General features: G+C 41.7%; 3 protein-coding genes across 4 annotated transcripts; 2 read left to right on the top strand and 1 right to left on the bottom strand.

The window, feature by feature from the left end:
* Window positions 1-51: 51 nt before the first annotated feature.
* Window positions 52-2927, bottom strand: unc50 (unc-50 homolog (C. elegans)). Its single transcript, XM_063878084.1, has 6 exons — window positions 2795-2927; window positions 1778-2049; window positions 1580-1700; window positions 1344-1483; window positions 1051-1158; window positions 52-826 (listed from the first exon to the last, which is right to left on the bottom strand). Exons 2-6 carry the CDS (start codon window positions 2043-2045, stop codon window positions 690-692), a joined length of 774 nt encoding a protein of 257 aa, XP_063734154.1. The 5' UTR covers window positions 2046-2049; window positions 2795-2927; the 3' UTR covers window positions 52-689.
* Window positions 2928-3273: 346 nt separating this feature from the next.
* Window positions 3274-8626, top strand: LOC134861150 (NADH-ubiquinone oxidoreductase 75 kDa subunit, mitochondrial-like). Its single transcript, XM_063878175.1, has 19 exons — window positions 3274-3376; window positions 4265-4336; window positions 4440-4531; window positions 4625-4732; window positions 4836-4912; window positions 5010-5091; window positions 5176-5306; window positions 5396-5581; window positions 5700-5834; window positions 5991-6105; window positions 6223-6368; window positions 6504-6632; window positions 6795-6924; window positions 7031-7191; window positions 7394-7548; window positions 7628-7803; window positions 7921-8055; window positions 8169-8241; window positions 8330-8626. The coding sequence occupies exons 2-19, from the start codon at window positions 4267-4269 to the stop codon at window positions 8419-8421; spliced, it is 2193 nt and encodes a 730-aa protein (XP_063734245.1). The 5' UTR covers window positions 3274-3376; window positions 4265-4266; the 3' UTR covers window positions 8422-8626.
* A 696-nt stretch (window positions 8627-9322) lies between these two features.
* Window positions 9323-14380, top strand: zgc:110699 (uncharacterized protein LOC325371 homolog). Of its 2 annotated transcripts, none has more exons than XM_063877956.1 (9): window positions 9323-9495; window positions 9603-9700; window positions 10402-10458; window positions 10702-10775; window positions 11278-11416; window positions 11842-11923; window positions 12112-12183; window positions 12254-12426; window positions 14134-14380. In XM_063877956.1, the coding sequence occupies exons 2-8, from the start codon at window positions 9649-9651 to the stop codon at window positions 12360-12362; spliced, it is 585 nt and encodes a 194-aa protein (XP_063734026.1). In that variant the 5' UTR covers window positions 9323-9495; window positions 9603-9648; the 3' UTR covers window positions 12363-12426; window positions 14134-14380. The 2 variants fall into 2 exon arrangements, with proteins under 2 accessions (XP_063734026.1, XP_063734024.1); XM_063877954.1 differs by having other exon boundaries at window positions 11830-11923.
* Window positions 14381-15226: the final 846 nt, after the last annotated feature.

Raw genomic sequence — 15226 nt, 5'->3', positions numbered from 1 at the left:
GAGTTTTGTCTTATTATCATTCTATACAGAGTAAAATGTTGAAATAAGAAACACCTTCATTTGTTTTTTAATGTCATAAGGGATGTTATAACTGATACTTACAGAACCTACCATGGAGTTTAGTTTATCATTCTGTGCCTGCTTTTCATTTCCAAGAAACACACACTTGTAAAACACACCCTGGTGGGAGGTTTGAGAATTACACACTTGATTCAGAATTGGATTTATCATTTATTCCTTTAGAAAGTAAAACCCAAGTAACCCAATTTACTAAAACCGTTTATTGAAAGTGCTAAGGAACGTACACTTCGTTCCGAGAAAGGAAAAAAAGAAAGTGTCCATCCCATGTTCCTCTACTTTCTCCTCATTAAGCAGGATTTATTTTAAAGAAAAACTCAAAAGAAACAACGCTCTTCAGAAACAATAATCTGTGTATATATTACAACCTGCCAGAAATATTTACAAATCATACAAAAAGAAACAACGATAAAAGCTGCATCTCATCCGTCCTCCTGTTTTCTGTTACTAGTCCAAACACATCACCGACCTCGGAGCTCCGGCTCGACACGAGAGCCAGACAGAAAATCCACAGAGAGTCGAGCAGCTCGTCGTCAGTCCTTCCCACTCAGACTGGAAGAAGCTGGAGATTCATTTTATTTTTGTGTCCCGCCTCAAGAGAGAAAATGCCCCTACTGCACCCTGTACTTGTAAAACGAGCAGAGATGCTGAGTGAAGTTCCAGCCCAGAGACAGGGAGAGGATGTAGACGAGGACAAGCAGGGCGAAGGGGTAGAGCAGCACCACCGTGTTCTTCAGGAAGGGAAGAGCTGTGGAAAGATATAAAAACATCAGCACAGTGACAAACATCTATAAAGTCACAGTGAAATGTACACAGCATTCCTACTCCTTGAGAGCGTCACAGTGTGTTTAATCGTGAACCCTACATGGAGATAAACTGTCACTCTCACATTAATGGTCCCTCTCTGTTTTTTAAAATCAAAATCGGAAATACACACCACACCATGACAGGCACACTGTGATCATGACTCACCGTTGTATCCTAAGAACGTGATGTAGAGATAATAACTGATGGCGATCAGCCACGTAGTGTTCCCCACAAAGTATCCCATGAACCAATCAAGGTTTATTTTCACAAAATCTGAAATGCACAAGACAAACCGTAAGTGTGGTGATAGAGGAGGCAGATGAAATCCTACATTGCTTTTATGATAATCTATACATTTAACACGTAAAATGCCTTTTTAACTTGCAGTATAAACACTTTTAAAAGCTTTTAATTTGAGGAAGGTATTTCAGACACACACAGGGTCACAATCTACTCACGGTTTATGAAGAAGAGCTGCAGGAAATGCAGGATGATGAGAAGAGGAAAGAAAGCATTGAGGTGAACATCGAATGCATAGCCCCACTCCACATCAAAGTTTCTACTGGGCTGCTTCAGGAGGTACTTGTTGGTGATAAACCTGGGAAAGAAATGACAAAATTATGTTTCAGATTCAGGAAAGGGTTCATCTGTAAAGAAAATTACACAAAAGTATGCCTTAAATACGCAAACTCACCACATGAGGGTTGATATGAGGAGACCGACTCCTATACAGTCAACGAACACCACCCACAGCAGCAGCTTCAGGGTCTCCACCACTCCCATGTCCAGCACCAGACCAAAACCTATTGTTGACACTGTGGAGAAATATAAGGAGTGTTCAGCCATCACAGTAAAGAGATAACATCTTGTCTACAATCGAAAACAAACTTACCACATAGCCAGATGCCGAGGAGGACCAGGAAAGCAGGGTCGTCCCTCGCCCACTGGTCCTTGGTCTGTTTCCTGTAGTGGAAGTTGCGGTACACTCTCTGTGGCGACGTAAACAAGTAAAGCATCTGCCAAATGGCAAACTGAAAGTCCATCTGCTTGAAATGGAGCAGCCGCCGCAGGTACTTGTAGCGTTTGAATCCCGCCGTGTGACGTGCAGCGTCTCTGGAGTCCAGGGTGCCATTGCTGTGCGGCGAAGTGGTCGGCAACATCGCGCTAAATATCAAGTGAAAAGTAAGGACAAGCAGGGAAAATATATAAGATGAAGGAAGACAGGTTGATTTGGTTTACACATGCTGGATAAGGACATGTTTTGAAAATGTGTGCATTTGTTTTGATCAATTAAGCATATTATGAATGTAAAATACATTTAAACACAGATTTATGGAGAAGATGTGCATGATTCTTAAAGTAATACCAGCAGTAATATTGAAAAAGTAATAAAAAGTCATTATTTTGCACACTATCAAAAAATGCCTAGAACATTACATTTATGTTATTTAAAAGCAATCTAATCTTCACAGTGACAAAGTTGCTTAATTTAAGGCATAAGATACACAGCCCTGTATTTCACATGACTATAATAAGCTCATTACTGTCCTATTGCATAATATCAATGCAAAGTGAATACAAAAGAATGACAACAGAGAAACAGAGGATGCTAATGTGATGCTACATATGAACTATGTAAGAAAAAACACAAACATGCATATTTAAGTCCATACTATTAAATAAAACACCTAAAATAGGACATGTTTACACCCAGTAAGCATTGCTATAATATAATGTTGTTGTTATTTGACGCTAACAACGCAGTTATCACTGTTAGCTTAATGCTAACTAGTTTAATGAAAAGAGAAGGCCTAGTCAGGTTTATTTATAATATACTTGGGGAAAACGAAGCAGTGAATATCTTTTATAAGCTAAACAACTTAAAATATTTACTCTGAATATTAGTCACCTGTTTTTGATGAGAAAGCACCAACTCTTTGCTCGTTTTCTGTAGCTGTTTGCTTCCTGAACCGTCGCTAAGATGAACACGTAGAAACTTCCGGTATCGTGCGGTGCATCATGGGAAATGTAGTAAAAGGTGAAAGCCAGGATCAGACAGTGACGTAAGCCCATCTGTGATGTACACAAATAAAAATAATGATACCAAATAAATAAGAATTCTTTATTAAAAAAGAAGGAGAGATATTACATATCACGGTAACTACATCTGAGGTACATAGGTACGTATATAGAGTAACACAATTAGATATAAAGAGATAAAGAAAGAAATAAAAAGAAAAGAGTGATAAAGTGAAAAAGATGACCAAACTCAATCAGTAAATAACGATGATCACTTTCTTTAGCATCATTTTACAAATAAATACACGTTCAGGAAAAGTATAATTTGAAGGTGCGACTTTTATTGTGAAATCTTAACCTCGTCAGAAACGGAAATAGGACAACATACTACTTCCGCTAACGCCATAGCATTGGACTGGTAGTAAAAATTCTGATAACCGCTGTTCTGGTCCAGAAGGCCAAATAGCGAAAGGTAAGAATCTGAAACACATTATACACTTACTAATATTTAAATGCATTTGTTATTTAATTGCGAGGCGAGATTAAATGTCTGTATTTGACCTTATTATTCCCTTTAACCCTCTTACAACATTGCAATGCCCGTGTCCTTGAGTGCTCTTAGCTAACAGTGTTAGCCTGCAAGCAAGGAGTCCATAGGAAGGTCCAAGCTACTTATTCGCTTTTCTCCTCTAACATTGCTTTAAAAACTGTATAAAACATGCATTAACATTTCGTTTTGTCAGTAGGTTTCTCCACTGTGCATTACCTCCTTGTAACGTGTGCATACGTGGTTGAGTAACAACATCACTGTTGTTGACAGTGACAGCTAATGAGCTAACACTGCCTCTGATTTAAACTTTGACATGATATTTTAGTGTGTCCAGTGAAAGTCACCTTTTGAATGTTTTGGCAAGAGAGCAAGATTGTTTATTTAGTCTTAGAATTTAAGTGTTATCCCAAAAAGATATCGACATTAAGTGTTCTCAATCCGAATTTATACAAGCATCTACTATCAGGCTTTAACAATGTAGTATTATTCTGCAAGACCTGCAGCTATGCCTTATTTAAAATGCCAGCAGTGTAAGGTTGTTCCCCTAAATGAAAGAGGGATGCCTTTCATTTCCATACATGTCATTTATTATAATTTAAGAACTTGTATTTGAAATCATTGTTGACGTAACACAAAACATATTTTGGATTCATGGCGTTCATCTCAATGCAATATCATATCACTGTTTATTATTTGCCGTACAATTATTCAGGGCGTCCAGCTGGAACACATAGTCAATTAGTTGATCAACAGAAACATAATCTCATAATGTGGGAATGAGATTACATTGACTTTGTGTTTTCCTCTCAGTCATGTTGCGACTGCCATCCGTCGGCCGGGCTCTCGCCACTGCTGCCAAGAGCAGCATGGCACCCAACACTGGTAAGACTTATTCATATGTATTTATTTTGTGTTGTTGTGTTGGAGTTTGTTAGGCAACTTTTCCTAGTTTACAACATTTTTCCTTTTGCGTATCCATTTACAGTGCGTACTCCAGTGCGTGCTGCAAGCAACATGGTGGAAGTGTTTGTAGATGGGAAATCACTGGAGGTGGAGCCGGGAACAACAGTGCTGCAGGTAGGAAACATCAGATTCATTTACTGAAACCAAAACCGATGTTTCATATGTTCTTCCCCCACTTAATTTTGACTGTTTCCTTTCCCCCATCAGGCCTGTGAGAAAGCAGGAATCCAGATCCCCAGGTTTTGTTACCATGAGCGTCTCTCCGTGGCGGGAAACTGTCGTATGTGTCTGGTGGAGATCGAGAGAGCTCCAAAGGTAACCTTAGAGCCTTTGATTGGTCAGGAACGGACTGCTATAGTAACCACTAGGCTTAGAGCGCATTGAAGTGATGTCTAATTGATGTGTTTGTGCTCCTCAGCCAGTAGCAGCATGTGCCATGCCCGTCATGAAGGGCTGGAACATCCTCACCAACTCAGAGAAGACACGCAAAGCCAGGTACAAAAAGTTACTTTTTACACAGCTTTTCTTTTAATTTCACCTTCAGTAATCTACTATTGAAACTGGTTAAATGAACATGTTTGTGTCTCATCAGAGAGGGAGTGATGGAGTTCCTGTTGGCAAACCACCCTCTGGATTGTCCCATCTGTGATCAAGGAGGAGAGTGTGACCTACAGGTAACTGTGTATAACACTTCTCCCACTTAATACCGTTCATATTATTTCCTCCTGTGTTCACACTCTTCCTTGTTGCACTCTCAGGATCAGTCCATGCAGTTTGGTTCAGACCGCAGTCGTTTCACAGAAGGGAAGCGAGCGGTGGAGGACAAGAACATCGGGCCGCTCATCAAAACCATCATGACCCGCTGCATCCAGTGCACACGCTGCGTCCGGTACGAGCAATATAAGCATCCATGTGTATATCCAACAGTCATTTCAATATAAGTAATCCGCTGACCGCACATATTGCACCCCTCTATAGTTTTGCCAGTGAGATCGCAGGTGTTGAAGACCTGGGAACTACAGGAAGAGGAAACAACCTGCAGATCGGGACGTACGTGGAGAAGATGTTCATGTCCGAGCTGTCAGGAAACGTCATCGATGTGTGTCCTGTCGGAGCGCTCACCTCCAAACCATACGCTTTCACCGCACGACCCTGGGAGACCAGGTAGGACAGGATTTGATACAATACCTTACATTTTCAGGCCTTTTGGTCAGTCAGTGTTTCTGTGTCTGATTCTGCCGTATTGTTTTATTTAACTTCTTTTGTTTGCTGCCTTTTGCAGGAAAACGGAGTCGATTGACGTGCTGGATGCTGTTGGCAGTAACATCGTGGTGAGCACAAGAGGTGGGGAGGTGATGAGGGTGATGCCCAGGCTTAACGAAGACATCAACGAAGAATGGATCTCTGACAAGACCAGGTAAAATACCGACCCACGCTAATACCATTAGCATGTTTTACAACTAAATTTAAGAAGTGAAATCAACGTGAAGTAGACAGAAACAACAGGTTTTACTTAATCCATTAGAAAGTCAGATGTAGCTGGACTAATGTTTCCCAAAATGTGTGTCCTCAGGTTTGCATACGATGGTCTGAAGAGGCAGAGGTTGACCCAGCCAATGGTGAAGGACAATGCAGGTCAGCTGACCCCGACCCACTGGGAAGACGCTCTCACTCGCGTTGCTGGAGCAGTAAGTGTTTGTTCAGCTATATTAGATCCACCTGTTTATTCCTCTTTATATAGGCCTTGTTATTCATGCGTCTATTTGAATCTGTATGATCAAATGTGTGTGTGTTTGTGTGTGTAGCTGCAGAGCGTGCAGGGCAATGAGGTGGCAGCGATCGCAGGAGGGATGGCTGACGCTGAAGCTCTGGTCTCCCTCAAAGATCTGCTCAACAGACTGGACTCAGAAAACCTCTGCACTGAGGAGGTGTTCCCTATGTCCGGGGCCGGGTAAGACTGTGTTTATAATTCTGCGTAATAGAAACGGTTTGAATTGATATACTTTGTTTTATATTTGAGCTTCTGTAGAGCCAAGTAGTCCTTGAATGTCCTAGACTTCTAACACTTGTTCTCCTCTCTCTGCAGCACCGACCTGCGCTCTAACTACCTGCTGAACTCTCGCATCGCGGGCATCGAGGAGTGTGACCTGCTGCTGCTCGTAGGAACCAACCCACGCTACGAAGCCCCGCTGTTCAACGCCCGCATCCGCAAGAGGTAAACTCTCACCTCCCTCTTTGCAATTACCGTTTCCATTCCCGTCATTGAATCAGTTTTTATGCTGCATTTATTTTCCCTTGTAGTCTATCTTTGCTTCCACTGGATAAATCAAAGCTATGTATTTAATGTCACTTCCCTCCCTCTGTCTTTCCTTCCCAGTTGGCTCCATAATGAGCTGCGTGTCGCCATGGTCGGTCACAATGTAGATCTGAGCTTCCAATACGATCATCTGGGAGAGGAGACTTCAGTCCTGAAGGAGCTGGCTAACGGCACACACCCCTTCTGCGAGGTAATACACATCAATGCATTGTGGTTCCAATTTATGAACTGTTTGTGCAGCTCTCGGATGAATTTCTGCGGCATCTTTTAATTTCCTTTCCTCTTCCTGTCTCCAGGTCCTGTCTGCTGCTAAGCGCCCGGTCGTGGTCGTGGGCAGCAGCGCTCTGCAGAGAGAAGACGGAGCCGCTATTTTAAGCGTCGTTTCCACCATTGCTCAGAATGCCAGAACCAGCAGCGGAGTAGAGGAGGGGTGGAAGGTCCTCAACGTCCTGCACAGGTACAACTCCACAATCCTCAGTAGAGTGCACTCGTTTGAAGCTTTCAAGACAAATCAATTCAATTGTTATTCCATTTTCAATTAATTTATTAATAAAAAGCAGAAAATACAAGAAACAGACATTAATATTTTATTTAATACACGATCATAAAATACTTCCTGCTCATACTTTGTGTGTTGTGTCTGGTGTGTGTGTGAGCAGAGTGGCCAGTCAGGTGGCTGCGTTGGACCTCGGTTACAAGGCGGGTGTTGACGCCATCAGAGCGAATCCTCCCAAAGTGCTCTTCCTGCTGGGAGCCGACGCCGGCTGCATCACCAGAGCTGACCTGCCCAAAGACAGCCTCATCATCTACCAGGGTACACACACACACGCAGACACATAAATGATGCAGTAACCATGAGAGCGAAAGTATATTAAATATTTATACTCCCCCAGGTCATCATGGTGACGTAGGAGCAACAATGGCGGACATCATCCTCCCCGGCGCTGCGTACACGGAGAAAAACGCCACGTATGTGAACACCGAGGGGCGGAGCCAACACACTCGGTTGGCCGTCACCGCACCAGGGATGGCGAGGGAGGACTGGAAGATCATCAGAGCCGTGTCTGAGGTGAGCAGGAAGTCACTACATGGTGTTGAAAAACGCTGGATTTGATGCACAAACAATATATTAGTTATTACCTCAAATTCTTTTAATTGTGTATTTAATAAATGTGTGTGTGCGCAGCTGGCCGGTGTGGCGCTGCCCTACGACTCTGTGGAGGAGGTTCGCTCCAGACTCACCGAGGTCTCTCCCAATCTGGTCCGTTATGACGATGTGGAGGAGGCTAACTACTTCAAACAGGCTAATGAACTTGCCCAGGTATACACACACACACACACACACACACACACACACATCCATAGAGTCGAGTTTTAAAGATGATAATAGCAAAGAAAGAAGAAGTAAATCCTCTTGTTGTTGTTTTTCTGCAGGCTGTAAACCAGGAGCTGATAGCCGCTCCTCTGGTGCCGCCTCAGCTCTCAGCAAAGGACTTCTACATGACAGGTGAGTGTTTTTAAAAATAGGGATGCACAGGTAAAATAAAAGATGTAAGAAATGTCTAATAATCTTCTTCTTGTTCCTCTGTGTTCAGACTCTATCAGCAGGGCTTCCCAGACGATGGCTAAATGTGTGAAAGCCGTGACAGAAGGAGCAGCCGCTGTGGAAGAGCCTTCAGTCTGCTGAACAGTACACCAATAAACTCTCTCTCCTCTGACACACACACACACACACACACTTCTCTGAACCAACTGGGTGTGGCTGCGTAATTTAAAGTTGTCCTTGATGCTTGTACTATACTCTTAGATCCTTTCCACTCCTGTGAGCAAGCTTTGTTGAATAAAGCGTATAAAGAGAACGTATTAAATATGAATAAAATGTCTTTAATCCAGTTTGGGTGTTTTTTGGTTTATTGCACTAACCTATTTTACGAATGTTTTATCACTTCTGCCCCGTCGAGAGAAAACAAATCCGACCGCGTCCTCATTTCTTTTGACTTTCCAGGAAGCGTTTGCCAAATACACTCGTAAAATATGCTCAAATCTGGCCTCTTTCAGACCTGCTGACACTCAGGAGGCCTGAATAAAAGGCAGTGTTTGCCAAATCCAGAGGTTAGGGTGGGTCACTGCAAGGAAGGATGTTAAAAGCTAACAAAATAATTAGGAAAAAAGCAGGGAAGGTGAGATTTTAACTTGTGTTTTTAAGTATATTTGCTATCGCTTGTTTTGAATTTGAAGTCATTTCTCTTTTATTCTAATAAGGAACCTTTTCCCTCAAATTGTGCTTCTTCTTCCTTTCATTAAAACTCTTGTGTATGTGTCTCCAACTTCATCTAAACATTTACGTAGTTGAGAAATAAAAGGCTTGAGCTACAGGTATTGAAACCCAGAATCATTATAGAATAGAGGAAGGAACGTTGGAGATCTCCGAGGATGGTATCGACTGTTTCCTAACCTTTGTGGGATGATTGGAAGTCTGAAAATCTCTTAAGAGTTTCTGAGTGTCTTAAATAGATCAGAATGGCTTACTGGGGTCTGGAGTGAGACGCAGCTTCTCCAGACAAATGGCCCTTGTCATGTACTGTTCCCTAAAAGAGAGAGAGAGCTCCTATAACCAAACACACAGACGCACTCTCTCTCTCTCACACAGGGAAAAGAGAGAAGACAGTCCCATCTCTCCATTCCGGTCTGCTCAGTGTCTGAAGACAGTGACTTCATTATTTTACTCCTTTCCATATCTGGAATTTACTTCTACTTCAAGGTCAGTATTATTGTAACCCTAACCCTTATTTTTACAAGTAGTTTTAAGGTTTAACTTTTTAGTTTTGTGGTCAGACTTTACATTTGACTCCTCTTTCTCCTCTTCAGGGTTTTCATGAAGCGACAGAGGAGTAATATTTGACCCAACAGGAAGATGGTTCCAGTTAAACTCCTCATTCTGGGATCTCAAAACACAGGAAAAACAGGTAGACAAAAAGAGTCTCTGGATGTGTAACGGTAGCTTAGGTCACATGTTTCCCACAGTTTCTGCGCTCAAAAGAGGTTAAGTTTAGGGTTACATTTCAGTCACGGTTTTAAGGCTTTTTCTAAATATGGGAACCTCACAGGTTGACCTTTTCTTCTAAGCACTGCACTAAAAAGGGATTGTTAAGCCTTTCAAATCAAAGGTGACAGTGTGTCGACCTTAATTACACTACAGAGGATTAATCTCAATAGGAAAACCTGTAAAGGATGTTATTTGAATAGCAATTTCAACCAAAAATGCATTAATTTCTGGACAGAAACACATTAAATGTTTAACTGTGTGTATGATAACTGCTACAGAGAACTTACAGCAGATTAATTTCATAAAAGTGTATCATATTGTCCATAAAAGCCATAATTTCAGGCTCAAAACATTACTTTAAAGCCATTAAATCTCCAGCAACAGCCTGAAGGAGCCTGAATAACTGTACGTGCCAAAGGGAAACTCAGAGAGCTCTCACGCTGCAAACAAAGACGTCAAACAAACGCTTCAGACTCCTTCCACCCAAACACAGAGAGAGCACTTCTGCCTGTGTTTAAAGAAGGCAGGTAGCATTACTGAGAGGATCATTCTCAAAGGGAGGAACAACAGGAACATGCAGATCAGACGCAGTGTGTAAATCATTTTGTATCTCCTCTACAGCTCTGTGTGTTCGGTTCATTACCAAGCGCTTCATTGGGGAATACGACCATAAGAAGGGTAAATATTCATGACAATAAACATAGGAGAAGTGACTGCCAGGATAAAATGAGGTGTGTGTGTGTGTGTGTGTGTGTGTGTGTGTGTGTGTGTGTGTGTGTGTGTGTGTGTGTGTGTGTGTGTGTGTGTGTGTGTGTGTGTGTGTGTGTGTGTGTGTGTGTGTGTGTGTGTGTGTGTGTGTGTGTGTGTGTGTGTGTGTGTGTGTGTGTGTGTGTGTGTGTGTGTGTGTGTGTGTTTCCACAGAGGTGACCTACAGATGCAGTCGGCTGGTGGACCAGGAAGGCATTGATCTGGAGATTTTGGATTTAGCTTGTAAGGTAATGTATTATCTTCGCTGCAGTCATTGGGTCAATTTTAAACGCATATTTAACCCTAATCCTAATAAGAGGTAAATGAATCTAATATACAGTACCAAGAAAAATAACCTGAAGAGTTTCATTCTATGTTCCCGGGAAGAAAAATGAACGATCATCATTATTTTTACTCAAACTGATGTTTAATTATGTATAAATGAGGTCTATTGATCGTAAATGTCAGAAAATATAAGTAAATCTTGTGTTAAGTAGCTGGCTTTAGGGGTATAACTCAGATGTGTGTTTTGATTTATACAATAAGCTTAATAACCAATCAAATTATGACAAAAATGGAACTGAAATCTGAAGCTTTTTCATTTGTTTGCACCATCAAAGTTTCTTTTGATGATCAATGTATCATTAATTACATGACATGTAATTGCAAATGAGATGCAAGAGGAATTTCAGGCTTTATTTGACCATTAAGTATATATAGTGTTATTTTAATGAGGTGATTTTCCTGCAGGACAACTCTGCAGCGTCTCTGGAGGCGTCGCTCCGCTGGGCCGACGGCTTCCTGCTGCTCTACTCCGTCACACAGCGCCTCAGCTTCCTGGAGGTTCCTTGCCTCAAGAAACTCATCGACCAATCCAAGCAGAGTCTGGGTAGGTGTGGTAACTCACTCATCATCGGCTGTTTGTGTCAGGAATGTTTTGACAGGAGTCCAGTAAACTTATTTTGTGATTTAGAGTAACTAACTAACCAACCAGAGCAGCAGCTGTTGAACTGGTGACCCAGAGCTTTATAGAAAGTCTCTGCTCTACCTCTGTCTGTCATCTGTCTATTGTCACCTTTACACACACACACACACACACACACACACACACACACACACACACACACACACACACACACACTCTCACAGATGCACAGATGATATACTGTAAGCCATGTTTGGTAGGAAGACGTGTGAATAATGCCTAAATGCCAGAGCTAAATCCTGCTGGTTTATTGTCACTTTATCTGACCGTGTGTGTGTGTGTGTGTGTGTGTGTGTGTGTGTGTGTGTGTGCACCAGTTGTTCCTACAGTGCTAGTAGCCAATAAAGCGGACCTGGAAATCGGCAGAGAGGTCACAACAGAGGAAGGACAGAGACTGGCCAAGGATTTAAGGTGTGTCTGTGTATTCTTTTTTGTAGTCTGTTGTTGTTTTAAGTAGCTAATTGTGTGTGTGTGTGTGTGTGTGTGTGTGTGTGTGTGTGTGTGTGTGTGTGTGTGTGTGTGTGTGTGTGTGTGTGTGTGTGTGTGTGTGTGTGTGTGTGTGTGTGTGTGTGTGTGTGTGTGTGTGTGTGTGTGTTTAGGTGTGGTTTCAGGGAGCTGTCGGTGGCAGAAGCTGTCTTAGCTGTGGAAGCCGCCGTGCTTCAGCTCATCAGGTGTGGTTAAACCTCATTAGAACCTCTTACAGTTTGCAGAAGAACTGATTTTGTGTCTTATATCCGACAGGCTGGTGTTGGATCAGCAGCGTTCTCTGCCCGACCGCCGCTCCTACATGCTGACTGTTCGCCACGCTCTGACCCGGAAGCTGACCCGATCCAAAACCATGCAGTGGTGACCGCAGCGAGACACCACTCAGCAGTTATTACAGTGGGACATGTGAGAGAATTGACTTTCAAAGTGTGAGTTTACCTGCTTTCCTATAAACTTTGTGAAGAGCACATGTGTTAGAAGGGGAAATATATGTCTGTTTAAGAGTTGGAAAGAGCTTGAAAAATGGGAAATCAAAGGCAGATGGTGCCTCTTTTTAAGTTACATTTCAGCAAACACCAAGTTATTTTAGACACAGAGTAATAAATGTACAGTTAGAGCAGATATACAATGATACATAAACAATTTCTCCCTTATTACAGGCATTGTTTTTGTTTATTAAAAGGGTGTCAACAGCTGCACTCAGGATATATAAAGGATTGTATAAACAGAGAGTTGATTTGTTGTCAGGATGCATACAATTTGTTTTGTTTGTTATGTACTTTATTCTCCAGTAGAGGGCAATACAGGGGTGCAATAAGCAGCAGACTCACCAGTATGTCAGATATTTTGGCCAGAAATACTTGCATACCTCTGTGCAGTTTGGTATGGAAGAAGTCGACCCAGATATCCTAATTTAAGTGGGATCCTTTCCTGAAGAATGCATGCAGAACACAGTGAAACATCAGCGAGGTTCATCAGTGTGTGAGTGAAGCAGGAGTGTGTAGATGACCTAGCAGATGGTAAGGAATGGGGCTGGCTTTGATTACAGTCCTGGTGCTGTTGGACTCCGTATCTCTGTGCTCATCGCTCACTCTGAACTCCTGAACTTTACAACAACGGGAGAGACATGTGAGAGAGAGAAAACACTGGAAATAATAAGAGAGACTAAAACAGGAAAGGAAAACATACATTTCTTTTTGGGTCATTTTGTTTTCCTGTAAAGAGCTCAGTCTATCCACACTGTGTCAACTAGAAGCTGAAGACACTGGTAAAGGCTTTGTGGGAAATTGCCTTCTCTCCATCCCACCATCATTAGTATACACCATCTACTCCACCCAACCACCACCAACCAACCACACAACCCCACTGGGCTCCATGTGCAAACACAGAGGAAGGAAATGTGCAGAAAGATACAAAGTTTAGAGTTACATCCTCAAGATTTTCATTATATCAGACCCCAAATTTGATAGGATTTAAGCATTTTCTATTCTACTCAACTGGATTAAATAAGGCACGAGGAATTCTTTAAGGTAATGAGGTAAAATTGAAGTATTTCCATAAATATACAACAACAAAAGGGTAATATAAGGGAGATGTTGCTGATTTATTTTACCAGGTTAAAGGTTTCCAAGTCCTCCAAGAAAATATGTATTTTTGCCTCACATTAGATATATTACAGTCAAAAAGTAAATCAATTACTAGTTTCAAGTTGAATTTGGAGCTTTAAAACAGGGGTCTGACCCTAAAACGTTTCCCTCTTTCCTCTCAGAGTTGGAGGTAAGATTTGTAGTTCTAGGAGAATCTGGTCAACCTTTAAAACCTTATCTATTAATTTAAAGATAGTTGTTATGACAGTGGATGAGGGGATCCTGTTTGGAGCCCTTTAAAAGGCCCGGACTACTAATTTAGCATTAACAGACTGCTCGGTAACAGAAGTCATAAATATCAAATGTTTAATTAATATTCACCGGCATGACTGAGTGCTCCAGTGAATACGCTCCAGCTTCTTAACAAGGTCAGCGCAGAGAGAGGGAAGAGAGATTACATGAGGGTTAATTATCTCTAATTGACCTGGTGGTGATTTGTGTGAATTATTGACTAGAAAACAGTGTGATGTTTGTTTGTGATGTCAACAGGTTTGATGGACGGAGACGGAGGATGACAGCAGTGGATGTGTGACGAGGCAATGACATCACAGCGGTCACCAAGGAGACGGAAGTTCAGAACCCGAGTCACCTCTTCATTTCGCTCAGAATAGACGATGAGTCATCCCGGCATCGTCACGCCAGGAGCCAATCCGAGGGCCGCGTGTCACCACCTGCATCAACAGACAACTGTCCAATCCCAGAGATACAGCTTTTTAATTTCTATACATTTTATATTCTGAATAAAGACATGAATGAAATGAAATGCTGTTTCCCAAACCGTAATATAGTATGTACTTCCTCGCATTATATTCTACTTGCCAACACCTCCTTTATTATAAATAGTCCCATTAGTGGGTTATCTTTAGTATAACGAATATTAAATATCCCTACCATTCACTAGAGTCACACTAGTAAATTAATAGCTGATTTTTTAAGTTAACTCATACTGAAATTGTACAAATACTTAAATATATACATAGTGTTTTCTATTATATTTAAATAACCTATTTAGCATCCATACAAATAATCCAGTAAAGGGTTTGATATGAGGGATATCTTCAGAGTGAGAAGTTCAAAATTGTACTAGTTTTGGCACATCCCTTTCCTAATTTTGAAAGTCACCTCTTACTGTTAATATCTCACAAATTAAACTCAATAGGGATTGTCTTGTATTGCTCCACAGTGCCACCAGTGGTCAAACACTCAACAGGGTTCCTTTAATTAGGAATAGTAAGGTGTGCAGTAGAAACTCACCTCAGTTATGCAACACCCATGTTTGTGCGAGAAAACCAGATTCAGCCTGTCCCCCGAGTCGGGACAACTTCTGTAAACTGATATGTTGAGAGAGAAACGACAGAGAAAAAGAGTAATAGGAGATCATAAGTGGTTACGCAATCAGACTTTGTGTGAATTAGAATGGACATAAGTAGCTGATTGTAATCCCCCCTAACACGTCCGGTGCCATGTTGAAGAAGCCATTGATGCCCGTACCAAATTTCAAAGCAATCCATTTATTAGTTGTTGAGATATCTCAGGGGTCAATAAATAGAATGCCCTTCTTTCACGGAAATCTACCCAGATT

This window comes from Eleginops maclovinus, chromosome 24 (genome assembly GCF_036324505.1).
Source record: "Eleginops maclovinus isolate JMC-PN-2008 ecotype Puerto Natales chromosome 24, JC_Emac_rtc_rv5, whole genome shotgun sequence".
NCBI lineage: Eukaryota > Metazoa > Chordata > Actinopteri > Perciformes > Eleginopidae > Eleginops > Eleginops maclovinus.
This window is presented reverse-complemented; position numbering and strand designations above follow the sequence as displayed.